This window comes from Aythya fuligula, chromosome 3 (genome assembly GCF_009819795.1).
Source record: "Aythya fuligula isolate bAytFul2 chromosome 3, bAytFul2.pri, whole genome shotgun sequence".
Classification (NCBI taxonomy): domain Eukaryota; kingdom Metazoa; phylum Chordata; class Aves; order Anseriformes; family Anatidae; genus Aythya; species Aythya fuligula.
In genome coordinates, this window is record NC_045561.1 from 49512119 (window position 1) to 49535257 (window position 23139).

The window sequence follows — 23139 nt, forward strand, 5'->3', positions numbered from 1 at the left end:
CAGTGATTTCAGTGATTATGTCACTTTCCTGAGAGAAAGTCAAAAGTGAAGTGTATTGTCCACTTCTTTGATGAGTGCTCTAAACTCTGAACTGCTTGACTTAAACTTTTATGTCTGCAGAGCCCTCATTGAATTTGTAATGTTGGCATACTGAAGCTTTCAAAACTGACCTGTTAGAGTTAATAGCATTAGCCTTACAGAATGTAGCTAGTCAAGTACTGAGAAGTGTAATATTTAATTTGGATTTACCACATAGAGCACTCTATTGAACAGGTCCCATCTTGGATGTAGTAATCTGGATATTCATGTTAACAACTGTGCTGACAAGTTATAGGTACATGTTATAGCTAAGGACATATTACATTTGCATTGAGAACTTCAAGTGTTTTGAAATAGGATACATATTTTAGGAATGCAGAGTAAAGGCAGAGGTCCAGCTTTGGTGCCATTTGAGAAGATTTTGAAGATACAGTCCAACTCAAACTCATGCAATTATTCCTACATCTGCACAGAATTCCCACATGATATAATGAAGTGTGTATACTTAACCCATTTTAAAATCCAGCCTGGTAGGATCCTTAATACCAATGTTTCTCTTGGAATGTTGTCCTAGAATTTCATTCTACCTACAGTTAAAAGCTACTTCATGCTTTGTGTTCTTCTTTTGATCTGAGGAGATTGAATCCTTGAATAGCTTACTTTAAGTAACATCTTCCTCTCTTGCATTGTCTTGATGGGTACTCATTAAATCTTCACCAGTTTTTCAATATCTTTTAGTACTGGATATTATTGCAGAAGCAGTCATACTGCTGCCAAATAGAATGAAGGTAGTATGATCTCTCTGTTGCTACAGTATTGTATTGTTTACATACATGAAAACAAAACAAAACAAAACAAAAGCAACAACAACAACAACAACAAAAACAATTATCTCTCTATATATTTAGTCAGAGCATTATGGTTAGTGCTTATATATTATAATTCCCAAGCCAGTAATTTTGTCCCATGATGGGATGCAATATCTTTTGTGTACAGAATTTTAAGTTCCTGAGAGTTTATACGTATGTGTATTTATCTGCATAATTTTTTGGTTATGCCTAGTTTAATGAATGACCTAGATCATGATGTATTAGTAACTTGTCTCCCAATCTTTGTAATTTGTGAGTGTTATTGAAAATGTGCTTAAACTTTTTTTTTTTTCCTCCAGGTCACTGGTTAATGTTAACAAGTAAAATCTAAGAACAGACTCTTGTGGGACACAATAAAAAGACAACCATTCTATGAGTGTTCCTTCAATGCTAGTATATGTTGAAACTTAACATACAGACTTTAATCTATTTTATGCATGCAACATTGATTCCTATCATTCCAGGTCCATAGCAAATATGTAATGTAAAATAAAGTTAGATGTCCTGCATTATTACTTTTAATAGCCAAACTTGCAAATCCATGGATTAAAGATATTTTAGATAACCGAATTTGAAAAATCTGGTTTCCACATATACAAAATTGGCACCTCTTACATTATCATGTTCCCATTCTTATTTATTTTTATTTTTTATCACTGAAGTTCCACATCAGCTCCTGAGTTATTTTGTCCAGAATGGATGTCAGGCTGACAGATCAGTAGTTACTCAGGTTAACTCACTTTTTCTTTTGAAGTATTGCACAACACTGCCTTTGTTGCAATCCTCTAGCACTTTAAGACTTCCAACAGCTATTGAGTGTCATTTCTAGTAGTTCAGAGAATTCATCAGCCTCTTCTTTCAGAAGTTATCTGAACATATGCATCTTAAAATGCCTGCTTTTTGGAGCTTCCACTTCATTTCCTTCTGAGCTGGCAAAGCAAATTATCTATTCATCATCACCATCAACACCATCATCATCTTTTGGTATGTATACACTGTCTGTGTCTTTCACAAAATACAGAACATAAAAACTTGCCAAATGCTTCTTCCTGTTCTGCAGAGTCCCTTCCAGCAGTGACACAACATCATAATCCTTTATCAGCATTCCCCCTTCCCTTCCCTTCCCTTCCCTTCCCTTCCCTTCCCTTCCCTTCCCTTCCCTTCCCTTCCCTTCCCTTCCCTTCCCTTCCCTTCCCTTCCCTTCCCTTCCCTTCCCTTCCCTTCCCTTCCCTTCCCTTCCCTTCCCTTCCCTTCCCTTCCCTTCCCTTCCCTTCCCTTCCCTTCCCTTCCCTTCCCTTCCCTTCCCTTCCCTTCCCTTCCCGTCCCGTCCCGTCCCGTCCCGTCCCGTCCCGTCCCGTCCCATGTCCCTTCCTTTCAAGTCCCTTCCCTTCCCGTCCCTTCCCTTCCACAGAATCACAGAATTGTCTAGGTTGGAAGAGACCTCAGGATCATCAAGTCCAACCTTCCCTCCCCTTTTTTTGCCAGAAGAAGGCAAATGTCTCATGGCATCAACCAGAAAGGTTGCCCAGCCAACATTTGAGCCACTTCAATCACTAAGTGAAAAAAACTATGGGTGTTGCATTGAAGAAAAATATCTTTTGTTTCTCAGTGATAATAAGTACAGTAAACATCACAAAGAAAAGTGCTTATTCCCCATGTAGTATTATAATGAACCACAACTCCCGGAAAAAAAAATAAAGGCAAATGGTCCTTTGTGATTAAATCAAAATTCTTCACAGCACCCCATTAAGAAAAGACAATATAGTTCATCTTCTTTCTGTTGAATATACCCACATGAACATACTGAAATGCTTCAGATGTTTTTATTTACATATTTTTTTTTGTTCATTAATATCTGCTAACATGGCTATCCACTCAAAATAAAGGTATTATTTAATAGGGGAGAAAAAAAAGCAACTAATCTACTTAAAATTAAGTAATCAAGATGAAAATAGTTTGCAGAGATCTCATGAAATGTTAAGAAAACCAGAATTCTTTCTGCTTCTGACTTTCTTTAGATTTGCTAGATGAGAGATCAGGCATCATGTCAGAAGAACAGTAGTGCTTCAGAAGGAGCATTTATCAAGTGCTAACAAGAGGATGAAGGAAAATTGAAAATGCATTACAATCTTATTCTTCATTAAAAGTGAAGTACTAAATTTTCCACTAATTCGTTTTGACAGATGATATTCTGACAGAGTTGACACCTATAACAAAATGTGACTAAAGTGGATGCAATTCAGGAAGCAACGCTTTAATTTTTTTTCCTAGCTCTATGATGTCAGTGACATATATAATTCACATTTGGGTTTCTTTTCTTAAATTAATTTATTTTTTATCATTTTTTATAGGATAGATATCTACCTACAAAAGCTGTGAAAACAGTAGCTTCTTAGATTACACACAAAATTAAGTAATTAATTTGATTAACGTTGCCAGAGAAAATAGAAATGTCTAACCTCTTTTCCTAGGCAATGTGTGAGGTGACATTTTAAAGCATGACTTTTGTTAACAGCCTTTTCTGTCTCAAGTTGGAGTCTTTGATTGGAGATACAAACATCTTATTATAAATGTTGATGAGATTTAACAAGATAGATTGCTATGAGGGGAACACTTGCAAGCCAGTTTCTTGTAAAACTTCAGTTACAGCTGTCTTTGAGATGCAGGGTTGAAAGCAAGTTTGGCAGATGTGTTCCAGCAAGATATTTCAGAGGTATTCCAGCAAAGTATTTTAGATCTAATTATCAGTCATGATGTTTTTTTTTTTTTGCTGGTTACTGATAAACTGTAATCTCTGCTGCAGCCAAGAAGTGCCCAGAAAGACTCATTATACCAAAAAGATTCATGTCCTGATCAAGGTTCTGCCATTCCTGAGATTTTCTTTAGATGTTATGATGAAGCATCTCCAATAGTTATGAACTGAAAGTGTTTCCAAAGAAAGCATCAAACACAACTACTCTCAGCAAGCAGTACAGGGCAAAAAGATGAACAGCCACTGCACCAGTTAGGGACCAATGAATGCCTTTATGAAGAGAGGTGATTCTCTTTGGGCATGTGTATTAGCAGTGTGCCGCCACCAAAGATAGTCCTAGTTCCAATAAGTATTTGGCTACTCAGTTGTCTTTCTGAACATGTTTCCCCCTCCCCGCTGACATCTGAATGTATGAGTAATGATCTTAGTGAGCAGAGGACAGAAAGGAAAAAGAGTCATCAGATATGGTTCTTTTCACTACAGACCGCTATGCAAAAACATATTTATTTCAGAAAATCATAGAATCATAGAATATCCCAAGTTGGAAGGGACCCATAAGGATCATCAAGTCCTGTATATTAACTCAGTAAATTAATGATCTTCCTGTTTTACCTTTTCTTTTCTTTTTTTTTTTTTTAATAATAATTTATTTAAGTAAGCTGTCAGGTGTTTTCTTAAAAAACACTACCTTTAAATAGTATCTATAATAAAGAAGTTAAATTTACCTCTAGAAGAGTCTAGTGGTTTACATTTTTTGTCAGATCCTGTTTTTTTATTATTATTATTATTATTATTATTATTATTATTATTATTATTATTATTATTATTATTATTATTATTTTATTTTATTTATCACCTCATTTCATTTCTAGCATGTCTTATTGGTTTGATATGCCTTCTTTGTAAGCTAAGGAAGATGCAATAAGATGGCTCAGAAATATTGCTATTCTATATTGTAAAAATACTCAGAGGTATTATGCAAACTAGTAACCCTCAATTTTATCAGCAATCATTTGCTTGAACCTCTGTTTTTGAAAATAAAATCCATAGAAATTCAGTTTCACAGAGTAGATTTTGTCCCTCACTGTATCATTTAATGTGCTTTCCAATGGCATATAAAAAGTCAAATTATAAAGCTGAAAACTGAGGTCTGCCTAAAGCATCTCCTTTTCATAATATGTTAATATGCATAACCATATGCTTTTCTGATTATATTAAAACCTGGACAGATGTATATGATAAGATTGTAGTTCCTTTGAAAATACCATAGCAATGCAGGAGATGTTTTTAAGGATAAAACTGATCTTAGACAGAAAATCTCATACACATAAAATACAAAACTTAACCTAACCACTGTTATAAAGGAGATGAGACCACTGAAGAATATAACAAATGTTCAGAAGATATACGTATTTATACAAATTCTGTCCATGATTTTGATATTCATTGTTGCCAAAGGTTTTGCAGGAAGGAGCTTGCTCACAGTTGTGCCAGTAATTCCTGTCAACAGGCTGATATTTCAAGAGCAGCCTTCTGCATTTGTACTCACCCTCTTAAATGCAACAAAAACACATCAAAACCCTCTTTTGTGGGGTTGTTGTGGTGATGGAGGAGAAACCATTGCATCAAAAGGACAGAGTGAGGGTCAGATGGTTCTTGATGGGCACATTTCCTCTCTCTCCATACAGAAGAGTAAGAGCATAGAATCAGTTGCTTTGCATTGCTTGTGGAAGTTGTGCACACTGTATACGTGATAGACTTTCTTATCTCCTTATTCTTCTGTGTAAGCATCCTAGAGGGTTATGAGCTGGATCCATAGAGAAAATATGCTGAAATCTGAGACCACAGTTTGTGTATAGTTTTGTTTATCAAGAGCTGTTAATATTTTACGTCTATGCAACCAGAAAGAGTCTTGAACTGGATCCTGATGGCACCAAAGGAAATGAGCAGTGGCTAATTTCAGTATAACCTTCTGAGGCTCCAAACAGTTTCAAGGAAGATAAAGAAAGATTTGCATTCAGATTGCATTTTAAATAAAAACAGTTAGCTTTTCTATTGAAGACATGGATGGTGGAATTCATAGTAGCATTTTAGAAACAGTAGAAATCCTGCTGCTAATGTAACAGCTAAACAGTTTCTACATAGTTCCTTAGTATGAAAATGAGCTTTACTCAGTCCCTGAGTGTCTCTGCTCTTATATAATACAGGTTCACAGATGCCCTGAACTTCCCTATTCCAATCATCTGTGGTTTTGTTTCTATATAGAATCACATACTTAGAGTAACATCATAGGAGGTCTAATAGGAGAGTGTTCTTCAAAACAGCCTCTTTAAGACAAATCTCATTTAATTAAAATTGCCCTGTAGGATCACTGCATTATGATCAGCTACTCAAATGGGAAAGTGCATGCAAACCATACAAACTACTCAGTTGCATGAAAAAATAGTAATAAGAAAGAGAAAAATTAAAATCAATAAAAGGGACATATCAGTGCCAGACAAAATGGAATGTGACTGGTGTATCTCTTCGTTACGAAGAATCATCTTCTTTCTATAAAATGTGGGAAGCATACTTTTGTTCTCTTGGTGAAATCTTGATACTGTACTAAGAACCATAAAATCTAACTTAAATATCTTGCTTTTTTTAAATATCTTGCTTACTTTGCAGAAGAGGAGGTTATGTGAGACTCATACAAAGGACTACCAGGTCTTCACTTTCGTGCTGGATATACTTTAATGAACAGAAAAGGAGTGTATGTGGCTCTTCAGTGGTATACAGAATTTGCAGTGATGATTTTTTTCTCTGAGACTTATTCTGCCTGTCCATATATCTATCACTATTATGAAACCTTCATGAGCTTTTTGTCATAAATAACCTGGTTGTTTATTTTGTTCTTTTAACAAAGAAAGAACAATAAAAAAAGAGAAAGATAGAAAGAAAGAGAAAGAAAATTGTCCAGTGTAATTAGCAACTAAAAATTTGTTTATTTTGGAACTCACGTGTGTTTTGGTATCAGCTTCAATTTAGTCGATTATATTTGGATTAGATACAAGAGGCAGATGATATCTGGCCTGAAAACATTCTATGTGTCTGAGGAATTTGGTATCTTTTCACTCTGTGTTACTTACATCTTGTCACAGAACATTTATGTTATTTTATACCAGAGGCATGTTAATGATGCTGGGTTATACAATGTCAAAATAGAGTTTGAAGTCTATTTTTTGGGGGGTCACATACCTGTGGTGTCCAGTCAGGACCTTGGGGACTGATTTTCTAATATTTGCAATTGTAGAAGCACATCCATTGAGATTCTGTATTCCTTTTTGTTAAAAGTAGGTCTTTCATTGCTGGATGGAAATACATGGAGTGTTTTAGTACCATGCTTGCACAGATTAGATCCACCAGACTCACTGTCACAAGAACAAGAAGCCTCTGCATGGACATTTATTGATTCCACCAAGGCAGACACATATGACACCCTGAAAAGCCCCATTGCCCCCCTACATCCTTGATGGAGACTCTTGTAAAAGATATCCCTCACATATGGGGCTGCCCTCATTCACAGTGCCAGAGCAATGGCCTGGTCTTGCTGAGGAGTCTCACCAGAAAGAAGATAGGCGGGTACTATGTCTGCAGGCAGATTTCTCCTCATTCCCACGGCTGTGAGAGCTGTAGAGGCTGCACTGAAGCAGCCTGTCAGCTTTTACAGACAGCTGGCTCCTCTGCCAGAGCCTTGCTTCATGCTGCCAGTGAGGTGCCAGCGCTGAGGCTTGTAACAGCCCAGATCTGCTTTGCGGTCTGCCATCTCACTGCCGGCCCTGACAGTGGTTAATTACAGTCTTCCTGGAGAGCTCACATGCAGCAAGGGGTACGTGAATAGCTTGCCCTGCCCTCAGCAGCTGCTGTGCTTGGATGTGTTCAGCTTGTGCTTGGCATCAGCCTCTCTCCTCACATTTCTACCAGCCACCAGAGGTTCATCCCCACCAGGAACCTGCTGTCCAGGTTCACCCGCCTACTCAAGCCCTCCTTCTCTCCCCATTTTCCTCTCAGCTGAGTCACCATGCCAATTAACCAGATGCGGTCCAGCTGAGACACCCACCCCACAGGCAGCCACCTCCAGGAAACAGGGCAGCAGGGCTGACAGGCTGCTGCCACACAAGCCTGAAGCCCATCTCGGGGCTCTGCCCCATCTCCAGGGCCTGGCAGTGGCCTCTGTGCCAGCCCTGTTCTCTAGTGCTTAGTTTCTCTGAGTGCTTCAGCCCTCATAGGTGTGATTTGGGAAAAGATGTGGCAGTGCGAGCACACAGGGCTATACCCTCCCTCCGTAGTGCCCACTACCCAGCGCAGGACTAAGGGGACTGCAGTCAGCTCATGGGACTTCAGCAGAGGGTTTCTTCATCTAGTGTCTCCTTCTGGGAACTTTTACCTGGAGGGTGAGCAGATGAAGCTGTGCTTGAGTTATGTGTTTGGGTTCATGTTGTTTTAAACTGGAGTGAGGAGGCTGCGAGGGCTTTCTGGATAACAGCACTCCTTGTTGAGTACCAAGATGTCGTACCTCAAGAGCTGTCTGTAAGCCAAAGTGCTGTGAGTGTGGAGAAAGCAAATTCATGTTGTGTAGGGGAAAAAACAAACAAACAAACAACTTTAATGCTTTGTCCATGCATTGTCTTCTGCCTCAAAACCTGGGAAAGAATCTTTCCTTTCTCCCTCCAACCAGCTGTCTTATTGGTCTGCATAGCAGTGTTACATACATCTCTGTGAGACACACAATGTGAGAAGGCATTCATAAGGTGTGCAGCAAAGGCCTCATCCCAGAAGCCTCTCCCCAACCAATTTGCAGAATGAAAGGTGCTGGAGGTGATCTGGGAGTGTCCTTGTGACCAGGTGCAGATGCCAGAGGACTTGTGTGGTCCGAAGTGTCCCTGCTGAAGCACAGCCTGACGAAGCCACTTGTACACAGGACCACTGCACTTCTAGGTTGGTATGCAAAGCTCTGGCAGGCAGCCTGTAGTTCCTGGCTGCCAGATTTGCATAACAGTCAGATCATTTCATTATTTTTTCCAAGTTTTTCTTGGATCACTATTCTTTAAAACCTTTCCTTAGCATCTAGGGAAACTTGAGTGAGAAATATCAGGGAAAGAAAGAGACTGTGAATGAGGTAGGTATTTCTGATGTGAAAATAATAAGTGTGAAAGAAGAAGAGGAGGAATAAAAACTATTTTTTCTTTTTTTTTTTTTTTGGGGGGGGGGGGGGGGAGGGGAGGGAGACAAGGGGCACAGCTAATAGGTTACAAGAAATCTATCAATAAAAATGCAGGAAAAGCCCTACCTCATACTTACTGAATTAAACAAGCCAAGTATTTCATAAATCCACATTTAATCTCTCTTAATCTTTAATTTACATGTTTCTTGACTTTTTGTTATCAATAGTAGTGTGCAAATAGAATAGCTAAGAGGCAGGATAAGGGCATAAAATAAAAGGTATCTGATTGTTCTGGAGCACCTGCTGAGGTGGCATCTCTCTTGTCTGTCTTCATGAAATTTGTGTATCTTTGTATTGTTTTCCAGCACAAAAAAGATTTCATTCTTCTCGTAAGACAGGAAAAAGCCAGGAGGGACTTGGCAATGTTGCTTTTTCTTCATTCACCTAGGGGATCAGTTCAAACAATTGCTTGGTACTTGCCTTAGTTAAAAAAGAAAGTCATGGGATAGCAGGTGTGTCTGGCTTCAAGAACTTCATGAATGACACATTTCTTTCAGCCTTCAGAAATCAGAAATTGTGAATAACTGAAATGCTGTGTTGTTTTTTTCTCCCTCCCTCCCCCCCCCCCCAAAGAGGTGTGTGCTAAAGAGTGAGATGCATTCTTGCAAGTGTCATAGGACTTCAGTGATGTTGATGCATCAAATCGTTATGCAGCTCATCTAGGATTTTCTTTCCCAGTTGAAATATTTTTCAGTAGGGGAGAACTGGCACTGAAGGTTTTAAATTTACTTTGAAATTCCTGAATATTTATGTTTGTTATTCTGATCCTAATTAGCAATAACACGGTGATAAAGAGACAGAGATAAAAGCAAACCAGTCAAGAATGCAAGACTGTCAGTCATAGAGTTTGTTGTTAATTTTCTGACAGTTGTGACAGTTTTGTTCTTTTAGGACTTGTCTAACTCAGTGCCTACGCTCAATCCCAGTTTATGCTTCCGTAGCTTAATGGCAATTCAGAGAAGAGAAGATGAACTGTTCATGTTTGCATTTAATTTACAAGTAGTATTTTAAGTTTCTATAATATCTCACATTTTCGGCTTTATAACTTTGTCCTAATTGCATTTAGCCAGTTTTTCTATCTCACAAGTGTGCCCTTCTGAAGCTCAGTCTTTTAAATTCACCACAGTGGGAGCTACACAAAGTAAACTAATAATTCTCTCCTTGTGGTTGTACATTCATTCCCTGTATGGGCTGCTTAGATTCTCAGCATTATTCACCTTTTCACCTGCAGATACTACAGTAGCCTGTAGAGAAAGATATTTCAAACATTTCATCAATCAGCATCAGAAACGCCTTTTAACATTGTGGAATTTAAACATTTACATTGTGTTAATCCTTGAGGTTATTAACTCAGTTGGAAATGTTGGCATCAATATCTTACCTCAGCTTTATTGATGGAAGAACTACTCAAAATTAGGATTTTATTTTTTTGCTTGTTTGTTTTCAATTTATTTCTGTTAGGCGCAAATCTTACAAACACTTCTGCTATGTATTCGACTGTTCTGCTGTAAGTCTTTTAAAGCACTACTGTGAGTACTGGAATCACCATATGTGACAGTGTTTGCAGAACATGGATTTCAGCTTAGAGGTAATTGGAAATATTTTGACTAAATGTTTTATTTGGCGGGGGGTTGTTGCTGAAAAATATTTATGAAGTTAAATACAATTTTTTGAAAATGTTGATTCTCTAAAAATGAAACACTTCTGTTTAGATAATTTTTATTTTTGCTTATGCAGTTCTCTTTTCCTAGGCTTGTTCTTAAATTATTAAAAATGTGGTTTTGCTCCTTATTTCTAGATTTCAGACTCAGCATCTAAACCTTTTTATGTTTCTTTGTTTCTTTTTGTATAAATCTAAGAGGCAGAATTATTAAATAAGTTATTCTGGGTTTCTTCCAGCTGTGCTGATATTTATTACAGATGATTAGTCATAGTAATCAAAGTCAAAAGTAGTCTTTGAGTGAGAGTAGATAGTTCAGATAATATTAGAAAATTATATTTATTTTCATCAAATTCTTTAATGGACATAAAAAGCAAAGCAGTAACTTTCTTTCATAAGTGAGTTTAAATTAAAACACAATTATTTCTAAAATTACATAATCATCTTCTGAATAATTATGTTACAGTATCAAGGGATTTGATTAAGCATGCCTCAAAAAAGTCTTTCTTCTCATTTGCAATAAACCCCAGAAGTTTATTCCATCTACATGAACAATTTCTCTGGTGATAGATAAACTGTGATTAGGTACAGCTTCTTACACACAACACTAAGATTCATCACTTACATAGTATTCCAAAATTGACATAATTAACATCAGGAGGCGTGGCTCCCATAAACAGAAAATATAGGTGTCTAAAATAATACATAAGCCAAAATTGCTCTAAATCATAGAATATCCTGAGTTGGAAGGGACCCATAAGGATCAACAAGTCCAACTCCTGGCACAGCACAAGTCTACCCAAAAGTTTAGACCATGTGACTAAGTGCACAGTCCAATTGCTTCTTAAATTCAGACAGGCTTGGTGCAGTGAATATTTACATATGGTATTATAGATGAGGTCAGTAGCTTTTTGGATATATTTTTTTCAATGTTAACAGACAGTAAGTAATAAAATTTAATAGTTTGTCCCTCTTAAAAATTAATAATTTTTAATTAATAAACTGATTTAGCTGTGCCCTCAGATTCGGAAACTAGACAGCCAGTAGAAATGTCTCTTTATTTTATTTTTATTTTTTTTTTATTTTATTTTTAGTTTTCCATTAATTTATTTATGTTCAAAGCTTCATTCACAGTAGGGTACATGTGTAATTTTTGATTGCTCAGGGTTGCCATCAGTATTTTAAATCTTGTGCTTGAAATGTAAGCTAAACTAATTGCATAATTGCCGAAGCATGAACAGAACTAAGCATTAATTTCATTCTTTCATTTTGAAACATCTGCTCATATTTAAAAATAAAATAAGAAAGAGAATACGGTTCTCCTACTTTGATGTGCCTTTTGAGTATTCTTTCCAGAAGAATTTTACCAACTGTAATAATAACAGAGAGCTTTGAAGAAACAATAGATTATTCATAGGAGAATGTTCTCACTGGAACTTATTCTGTGTTTACTTTCTTCTGTCTTATCAAGAAAGAGAAAACATCTGTGACCACTGTCCAATCATTGCCAAAGAACAGCCCTAACCAATGGTTAATGTTAGGGGTTGTTGGATTACTTTCACTAAATTCTAAAGAAAACTGGAAGCTACTGATAACTCACGAACAACAACAAAAGAATAGGTTCAGTGAGTAATTTTTTTTTTTTTTTACAAGTATTGTATATCAGGCAAGGATTTATCTGAAAAAGATCCATTAGAATATAAATAAATCTCTAAAGCTCCTTGTTATAAATGAAATAAATAAGCACTAGGTGTATCCTTTGAATAAATTTAGGGAAAAAAATAAAAATTTGGGGCATTTTTCTTGTTTTGGGAATGTTATTTAGCACTACTCTCACCACATCAAGACTGACTTCACCTGTGCTTCTGTTTCTGACAAGAATATCAATTAGTTGTTCAAGATGATGCACGTGCCTCATACAAGATGAAGGTTTAAATATAACCATTTCATCTGACAGCAATGTTTTACCTATGTTTGGGTTTACTTTATGGAGATAATACACAGCTACGGTGAGCTGTTGGCAGAATGTGCATACTTTGTAATTAATGACAGAAGGTAACCTAGCATTTAATAAAATAATGGGAGTTTTCTTATCTGAAATATAGTTTCATTCCTCTGAAAAATTGAACTATGATAGGAATGCTGTATTATTTTATGGCTACAGGAATCATCAAACGCCAACCTCTCATTTACTGTTTTTATTTTCTCCCTTGTATTCAGTTTTATTTGAGTTCAGAAAATGAAGACTAGTCTTGACTCAACAGCTCCCTTTCTGCATTTCTACAAGGGCCTGAAGTTTGGAGGAAAATAGGCCATAAGCACAGATGGCAGAGTATTGTAGAGCACCAGAGATGACTCAGTTCATTCATTTAATGCATCTTTCTGGCTTTCATCGGGCTGGAGTACTGTTGGTTTGAAATCTATGGTAAGCACAGGAAACTTTGCCAAGGTACTTTAAAAGAATGTGGAGTGTTTACACCACTACCTCAATTTCTGATAATGAGTTCCCCTCTGTCACTGAAAAGAGAGTGAGGCATCCACACAATGCAAAATCTCTCAGGTGCTGTCAAAGAAAAATGAGCGTGGAAACATGAGGGAAAGTCTGACTTCCACAGATTCATGAGTTGGCCTGGGATGCATACTGGTGGTAAGGAGGTCCCCAATATCCATTGCTAAAAGCAACTTTAGAACCAAGCAGCTGGGACATGAAGTGAGTGAAAGGCACTCAGGGAGTAGTGGGCAATCCAGCTGGTCTCCAAACACCATTGTACTTAGAGAAATTGAAATAGCTACTTTGGCATTATTTGTTGAAAAATTTGTTTCTTTGCTGATTTATTTGCAAGCTAGTTAGAATAAATAAGAGGTAGGATTTTCCTTTTAAGCTTTGAGTGTTAGAGTGGGGTTTTAGGTTTACTGATTTTTTTTTTTTCTTTTGATACTTTCTCCACTGTTCTGTTCTGACTGATATCAGAACTGGAGCTCATATCCATGCTGTGTTCTTATTGTAAAGTGGCTGATCCCTTAGGGTTTCTAAAGTACTCTCGTAGCCTAACTCTTCTGCTTTGAAGTTTCCTCTTAAAAACATGTGAGCTAAAATATACTCAATGAAGAAAGTGGTGTTGAAAAAGCTATCTGAACTCTGAAAAGAAACTGTGGTAAAGGGCTTTAGGCATTGAAGTCAACATTAAGTGCAGAATGTTCACTGAAAACGAAAGACAAATTCTGTTTGGAATAACTGATAACTCATAAAATGTAGCCCCTTTGACAACAGTGTGATTTTAGCATTGAAAAAGATTTTCTAGGGAAAAATGTTTTAGTGTTTTATTTCTACCCTTTCCACAGTGACAGAGAAATCTGGGGGGCTGTGTTGGCACAATTGTCCTGGAAGCCCTGTGCCAACAGGGCTGCTTTTGCTTCCCCAGAAGAAGGTATTACTCTTGTTGTGAGTATAATACTTACACATGGGAAGTACAGAAATAAGATAGGTGGGCAGATCCATTCTTCAGCATCTCATTTTTTTGCCAATCTATTGCACTGATAGAATGGTTTTAGACTTAGGCTTTTATTTTTAACTCTGTAGATCAAAAGTGTCGAAAAATGGGTCTAAAGGGTTGAATTTCTACAGCTTAGAAACTGAGTGCTTATCAGCTGGGCCACATTAGCCAATGGTGTATACGTTCCCAGCCTATTGCAAACATGCTAATTTAAATCTGATTGTTGGCCTTTTTAATTTTAGTTTGCAATGGACTAGGAGTATGCACACGTTTATTTAATATGGTTTGACTGATAAGAAACATTAAAATGAGACAACTCAATCGTTTCTCACTAACTGACCCTATTCAAAGATACCCTGATGGTGAAAGGAAATAGTGGATTTTGTAGGGGAGAAAACTGACACTTTTAAAAAAACTTTATTTTAAATCTGTTAAGCGGTCCAAAACCTTCCAGACATGTATTTGGAAACTGTACAGTTATTGTTATATTTAACATTGCCTCTAGATTTTTTTATTTTATTTTATTTTATTTTTTTGAAACAGCTCTTGGAATATATTGGGAATATATTTCTGTAGCACAAATATTAGTGGTTCATGTTGCCTTATGCTGCCTCATGGATAATTGCTATCCTTGAATGAAATCAGCCATTGAAGGACATGGGATGCTCTGTTTCAGTTATAACCCAATATAGAATATAGACCCTTGGAAATGCAGCACTTTGTCACGTGGCTCAGGCGGATCCATACTCTGTGCATCCCTCAAAAAGACAATATCCAGGATTCTCATAAGCATCTGATTGTTAAGGCTACATTTCCGCTTCATTTCATACATGGGAAAAAAAAAATGTCTCTCTTGACAAAGAGAATGTAAGTAAAATTGCCAGACAACTCTAATAAAAGGGACAGTATAAACCTTTTAGATGAAGCTCCTGGGCTCAGCTCCCCACACTGCTGAAGTGCTAATACAAGTAAATAGTGTAACTTCCTTTGGCAGCTGTGACTTGAATGTCTCACAGGAGCATTTTATGAAGCTAAATTTTTGAATTACTTTTGGGGGGCTTTGAAACAAAGAGTTATACAAGTTGATTGTTAAGTGAAAATGTCTTTTTTCTTTTCATTAGGCTGACATCTTTGATTTCTACTACAGCTTCATCTTCATATTTTTGTTATTTAACTTCATAAAACACAGAGAGTTAGAATAATTCTCACTATGCATAGCTCTCACCAGCATCTTCAGGTACTTGGATCCTTCATCTGGAATAGCCTTATGTAGGATTCTTAGAGTGGTGAAGCAAAGCTGTCTGTCACTGAGAGGACAATGCTCTTAGTACAATTGTAGTCATGATAGGGTTAGAATTTGCCTTTACAGTGCTGTATGGACTCTACTTGAAGCATGAAAGGAGAATATCTCATTTTCTGAACAGGATACAAATTGAATAGAACTTTTATTTTTTATTATTATTATTTAAGAGGGATTTAAAAAACAAACAAACAAACAAAAAAAGCAAATATTTTTAAAAAGTTAGCAAGGTACCATGGGGCTTAAAATATGTTCCTGGCACAGCTAGCATTTGGGTACTATTCAGAATAAAACTTGGTTGTTTGTGGCCTTAAGATAATAAATACTTAGTCATTTCCCAATTTATTCTAGTAACAAAAAGGCAATTATGAATGAGATTGAATTTTCGATTGCTCTTTCAAAGGAAAAATGACCCTCAGTCCATGGTGGTGTTGCAATTGTTGATCCTGTTGAAACTCTTCACTGACTGCCATCTTGTGCAGATTTCTTTCATTACACGTTTCCCTTCTCAGCTGTTGCATGTGTTGATTGAAATTGATGTACCCAGCAAGCTGGTACAGATGGATATATTCTTGGCTGTTGCACAGAATTAATTAGTGTTTTCTGTTTTGTATATACCCTTACAGTGTGCTTTCCCCGGTAGCTGAGTGCACTGAACAATGCGTCTAACATCTGCCACATGTTCATTCTCTTCCTGGTCATTTCCCCTGGAGGAGGAAGGTGTGCAGTGTGCTGTCTTGCTTGGGGAGTGCAGGAAACAGGCTTCAAAAGGACCTGTTTCATCAAGTTTCATCTCCGTCTGTTGCAGACATCTACATTATGTAATGCTCTTGTGAGCTTACCAGCTCCATTCTAAAATAAGATGTCTTTCCTTGTACTGCTATTGGAAAGCTGTTTCACAACTTCAGAGAAAGGTTAGAAAGTTTTCGTTTCCAGCCTCAATTTTTTTTGCTTTGTTTTTGCTTTTTTGTTCTTCTGTGTGCGTGGTTCTTGATCTTAATGAGCTTTTATACCTTTTAGGTTCTTAATTGCCTTTATTGAATGTATAGGCAACACTACTTCCTATTAGTGTAATTTTTGTACGCTGTTTTACTGTTAGTGCAGATGTGGCTGTGTGTTTGGGATGATTGTTATTCCATCAAATTAAAGCTGGAAAAAAGCATTCTAAGTGGATTTAATTTTGTATTTGTTGAAATCATTAGCTTCAGTTAGAACAGAGTTAGTGTTGTATTGATGTACGAGAAAATCCCATCCTACCCTTACATTTAGGGCATTATTAAATTAGGTAGGAAACTTATTATATTTGTTTTGTAATACACATTGCCTAAATATCTAAGAAGATTCAGTTTACTCCAGTGGCTCAGCTTAGGTAAGATTTTACTTCAGGAATAATCCCACTGACTTCAAATGAGTTTACTTGTTGCATGAAGTTCCACATGAAACTGGAGGGGGGGGAGGGGAGGGATCCAATGATCTCTTGAGGTCCCTTCCAACCCCTACAGTACTGTGATTCTGTGAAACTGGGCATTATATTCCAATTTCTTTCCAAAGTATGAGGTGCTTGCTAATGCAAGTCGGCAGCAAGGCTGTCCTGCTGCAGCCTGGGGCCTGAGACAGGTCGTAAAAGCATTGTAGCTCAAACTGCCCAGCCTCAGGTCCTGCAGTAAATTCCTTGGTGACTGTGAGTTATGTCCTATAAATATATGGAAATACCTTGACAGTGTCTCCTCTGAGAATCCATCTCAGTGTGACAACCCCTGTGAGAGGTAACGGTGCTTCCCCAGGTGCAGGGGCATGGGACAGGGCTGAGCAGTGTGGGGCTGCTTGCTGGTGCATTCCCACCAGGCACAGCCCTTCCTCTCTTCTCCCCACAGCCGTGCAGGGCCATGGCTTTGTTCCCGTTCTGGAGTACGTCTGGCTCACAGGCAGCAGAGCAGACAGACCTGCGTGCTGTATCTGTCATAGAGTCACAGATTGGAAAAGAGGCCATGCCGCTGAGCTGCAAATTTGTGAGGAACTAGGTTAGCTCAGTGCAAAAGACTTTGAAACTTGCATTTTGTGCTTGAAAATAGACGTGGAAGGTTTGGCTATATCTTCGTACAATTATGACTATATGAAACTGCACAGTTTGTTGCATCTGCTGCAAAGAATCCAAATTTCTGGAAAAACTGTACTATTTTTGTTTGATTTATACAGAATGCTTGGTCTGTCTCCCGCTGAATTTTCTGCCCCGTAGCTGTGCATTTTGGGGTGTTGTACATTTTTTCTTGTGAATGAATTTAGGCTGATTCAGAAGTGCTCCTCATTGCAATTTGCTATTTGAAACTGTCTCTGCAAAGAGGGGAGTTGCAACTCTTCAGTTACCACAGGTTTGGAAAGGTCTGTGTCTGGAAGTATTGAACATATTTGATGTTACTCCCTCAAGAAACCAAGCAAATATTACAAATGTGGATAGCGAAAAAATTGGGCTTCTCTTTTTGAATGATCTCTTGTTGCTGTTAATAGACAATTTATTGTAATCCATCTGCTCCTCTTCTCTGATTGATGTTCATCATAAATCCTGTGCTCATGGCAGGCATAAAATATTCAAAGAAAATTTGAGATTTCACCTGTCTCCATAGCTGAAGGCAGTTTGAGTTTTACAAAGCTGTTTTAGGGATTCAAAAATATATGAAAAGAGAAGAAAAAAAAAAAAAGAATTTTAGAATCAACTTTGGTATTATCTGAACCACAAAGTCAAAATGTTTTTGTATTAAAAAGAGCTGTTTTGGAAGTCCTTACAGATGGTCTCCTATTACAAGAGAAACATCAGGCCTAAATTTTAACTGTCATGAACACTGGTCAGTCAGATTGGTGCAAACGGCTTTTAAAATGTAACCAGATCAGGATGTTTTATGTTTGCAATCATTTTTTATTCATTTTTACTACTGGGGAATACATGTGGTATGCAACAGATTAGAATGAAAAAATTTTATTTTTTCTCTTTATTGTCACGGTTTTCCTGTAGTAGAACAGCTGTGATAATTGCAAGAAAAATGTTAATAGAATGTTAGATTTACTGTCTAAACTCTTTGTCCACTTTTCTACCTCTCCACACCTTATTTGTCTTTAATATCCACTGGTAAATCAATATAAGAAACCTTCAGTCTCCAGGTCACTTAAGACCCACTGATCCACAAGTATATCATTATTTCACCAAACTCTGAGCGTGTTCACTTTGGAGGACCTCCTTTACTTTTTGTAGTTGATTTCCCACCCTTAATTGGGCAAATGCCTGATTTAATACCTTTTTTCCTTTTTCTTTTAAAACAGGAAATTATGGGGAAAGTGGAATGGAGGCCTTCAAAGAGCTGGCTGCCCAAGAGGGTCTCTGCATTGCTCATTCTGACAAAATCTACAGCAACGCTGGGGAAAAGAGCTTTGATCGCCTGCTCCGCAAACTACGAGAAAGGTTACCCAAGGCTAGAGTGGTGGTTTGCTTCTGTGAGGGAATGACAGTGAGGGGGATCCTCATCGCCATGAGACGCCTGGGAGTGCTTGGGGAGTTTCTGCTAATTGGAAGGTAAGGCTTTGAATGAATTTCACTGCAGCTCTTCTCCATCTCATCCTGCCGGCAGTCCTTTGTTTCAGAACTCTGCAATACAGGCTACTCATAATTTTCGTATTTACTTTTCTAATGAATGAAAAGAAATGGCAAGATGGTAGAGCAGATCTTGGGAAAAGGATATGAAGATGGATGGCAACTTAATTGGTGTTGTTAACTTTTGCTGAAGTAAATGTTAATTATTATCTGTTTTTTATAGACATAAGATATTAGCATTTTTATGCTTCCACACACTCTGGAGAAATATTTCATCTGCAGATTTTAGAAGCAAAGTATGGGATGAAGAATTCTGATTTCAGAATGTGAGCTGGAAATGCGATACAATAGCATTTCATGTGGTTTTACTAAGGAGGTACTGACTATCTTTTTGTAATTTGAAAACATAAATTTTCAAATGGTTTTGATTATTTGAACTTTTTTCACAGCCTTAAGGTTACAAACTGGCATTTGCTGTTGTATACTTTATTCTGAGCTTTGCTGTTCAGAGCTAGGGTACTGAGATTACAAGGATTTTTTTAGTTTTTAAAATATCAATTTTGCTGATGGCCAACTCAGTATATATGTTTGCACTTACATTACTGAACAAAGCTGATGTGTATTGGACAGGCAAAGACTGACTTATTTCCTCTAGAATTTATCAGTTCTTTATTAGATATCCACTGGAATATGGTCATTTTATTTCTATCATAAGTGATCTATCCACATTGCCATTTTTGTGATAACTCTTATTTCAAGAGTTATTTCAAGAGTTAAAATAACTCTTATTTCTGACTTGCACCTTGATTTTTGCAATGTCTTTATGTCTGGTTTTCCATTTCAGTGAATCTTGTTTTGATGATGAGGGCTGACATTTTCTGTCTTGTCTGTTAGATTGATAATGTCTTTTTTAATCCTTCTATTCACTCTTAGTTTTTCTCTTATCTATTGTTTAAACACCATTCCTTCAAGGTCTTTGACAGTCTTAACTACTCAGCTTCTGTTTCCTTATTCTGTTGTCATTCTGATCTATCAAACTTTTTTGTCCCTTTCTCTCCCTGAAGTTTTTGTCTGTCAGTCTTGTGGCTGCAATGTCGTCCTTTAGCCCTGTACTATAATATTGCTCTTTTCTTGCATCACTCCTCAAAAATCACAGTTATGATTCCCATAAATCAGATAGCTAACTTTACTTAAGTAATCATCTGAAAGCAATCAATGGTTCTCCTTTCATTGTTCTTTTTTTGTTACATTTTTTGATTCTAATCTGTTTAAAGCAGAGATTGTTTCTCTAGAAGAGTGTGTAGACAAGATGTAGCACATTTGGAAAGCCTTCAGCATTAAAATGAAAGTAGTATGGAAAATGATATTCTGTTTTAGATTTGTGCATGTGCTTTTCATCTGCATCATTCAATATGCACTGAATAATACGCAATGAATAAAGGAACCTTTCAGGACTGTTTCAGTGAATTGAAGAACCTGACTATAATAAAATTAGTCTGGATCATGGCATCCCTGGTCATTCTGTAAATACCCTGGCAGCTTTAGACAGTGTACTGTATTCACGTGTTGTTGGGCAGCTTTAGACAGTGTACTGTATTCATGTGTTGTTGCTTTGTAGTGGTGTCTTATTATTCACCTGATTTTGGTGCTTTCTCTGGCTCTACAAAAGAGACAAAGGAAATAAGTCTCTTACTTCAAACACCAAAACTCAGTTTGATGGTAGTACAAACATCAGTTTCTTATTAGGTCATTTACTTGATCCCCTTATTTATGGATAATATATTTTAGCTTCAAAATTTGACTAAAAGCTTTTACAAAACATTATGATACTCTGGTTCAATTGTTTTTCTTAGAATCTGCCCAAAAACATTGCTCTGCACTTTGTCAGAACCTCTCAACTATTAAATGTTAATAATAAAATTTCACAAATATGTTTTTCAGATAGGCTTCAACGTAGTCTTATTTTATGCTGGTAATAGAGTATGGGAGAATCATTTTTAGGACTGGGTCAGATCTGCCTTTTTAGGTGATCTGGTTGTAAAACAGACTGGCTGTGCACAGTCCGGATTGTGCTCAACAGATGGTAGAAATAAAAAATATTATAGGGCTTGCACATGTTTTCTAAATGCTTGCAGAACTAAAAGAAAAGATATTTTCTTTGAATTGTTCTGATTAAGACATTAAAAAAATGGCAAATCTAGCAAACTTATTCACAAGTAAGTTGCAGTGAAACTGCAGTGCTATGAATTTGGTCATCTGTATACAAACAGGAGCTGAGGCATGTACTAACATTGCTCTGACATGCTGTTTAGTCATTCTCACTCAAGTACCCAGCTAAGCAAAAAACCAAAAGCCTTTTAAGAGCATTCTTTTTATTGAGGGAAATGGGACTGAATGTGAAATCAAGACTTTTTGCAATAGTGAGCTAAACAAAGCCTTTAATTTGCCCACAGGTTCATTATCAGCTACACTATATCAACTCCATAATCTACTCTGACTCACTGTAAAGAGGAAGCCTTTACAAAAGGACACCTGGCTAAATAGTGCTCTTCCTGCTATATCTTCAGTATTGCTATTGGTGAAAGCAGACAGGCATTGACAAGCTCAACTAAATTCAAGGTATCAGAAAGAGAGCTGAGAACTAAATTTGACTTTAAATTGGGAATGATACATTGGGAATTATAGGGGGTTGCACTGAACTGGGACTGGGTTGTCAGATATGGGGGAATTTTCCAGGATGGGTTGACTATTCTCAGGCATGGAGTTAGGAGCCTATTTGTGCCGTATCTAAGCAATTGTTCCTAAATTCAGATCAAAGGTCTGAGTAGAAGTTCAGTCTACTTTGCCACTGGAAAACACAGTCTGTTGTAAAGGGAATTTCTATTTCTGAATCTGGAAGGAAGCAAGGGTAAAACATGACAGGAGAAGGGATTATAATCCCACTTGAGGGAGAATAGCAGATGATTCTGAAACTAATACAGTGTCCAAATGTAGTGAAGAATCTAGAAAGAAAACTATTAAGTTATAAAATTAAGGACAAGAAAGCTGAAAAAACAACAGGCTGATAATATACAGGAAAGGAAGTAAAAAAAAATAAAATTAAATGGCTTTATTTAAAAACAGTGATTGCAACAGTATTGCTGTAACCAAAGGCAAAAATTCTATTAAGAAATTAAGCCCTCTCTTAAGGAAAATTCAGGTGATATGTCTTTTAACAGAGGCTAGTTTTTATATGAAGTGACTACATAGAAAGATGCTCAACATTATGCTTCTAATTATGTTTACATAGACCACTGGCTTCTATATTACTTAATAAGCATAAATTAGGCCTTGTGAGAATCTTTCAAGATGGATGAATCTGTACATCCTCTGAAATGATGCATCAAGTCAAAGCATGTAACTGACTTGCCAGCATCTGTGAGTAATGCAAAGCAAATGAAAGATGCAAACAAAATCCCAGAGTTCAATAGTTACTCTGAGATCAATGGAGAATTGACATGTTAGATAAACAGTTGGAAATCAAAATGCTCTTTTGTAATTTCAAAATTTCTTAGACTCCTACACAAAATAGTTTGTGTAAATGTATGAGGAGTTTTAGGAAGAGAGACGTTAGTGTACCTGCAGTTTCAATATAACACCAAGTAGTGGAATATATATTGCTTTGTTTCCGTAGGCTTTACAATGTTTTATGGTATTCATTTGTATTGCTCTATAGGCTGTTGTAGAACCATGAATTTTAAGTGCTTGTAGGGTGATGTCTTATGAAGATCTAAACATTTGGCAGTGAAGATATGGTTGGCATCTCTGCTGTGAACTGAGTACATTTTCAGAGGGAAAAGTGAGTTTTTTTTCTACATAATAAAGCTCTTTTAGCATAGGATGACAAAGCTTTTAAGGTGGATGGTGTGATGAAATTTTACTTGACTGCCCTCCCTTCATAAGGCAGTATTAATGATGGTGTTTCTGGCATTTAACTTCACATTTTCTGAAATGTTGCTGAGGTTTTCAAGTTCAGCAGGGGAGAAAACAATTTTATGGTCACATATGACACCAGTGACCAAGGAAAATCTTCTGTTAGGACACAGAAATGGAGACCCTAACAACTAAGTCTTTGAAGTTTGGTCTCTGCATTTCATTAAATATGGAGACACTCAGAAACAACCAAGAGTTTTCTGGTTTCTT

General features: G+C 37.0%; 1 protein-coding gene across 4 annotated transcripts in view; it reads left to right on the forward strand.

Annotated features, from left to right (window-relative positions):
* GRM1 (glutamate metabotropic receptor 1) overlaps nucleotides 1-23139 on the forward strand; it is a 181294-nt gene that overhangs the window by 16508 nt on the left and 141647 nt on the right. For all 4 annotated transcript variants that reach the window (XM_032185129.1, XM_032185131.1, XM_032185130.1 and 1 more), the window contains exon 3: nucleotides 18690-18939. In XM_032185129.1, coding sequence (XP_032041020.1) covers nucleotides 18690-18939 — 250 coding nt within the window. The remainder of the gene's footprint in view (nucleotides 1-18689; nucleotides 18940-23139) is intronic.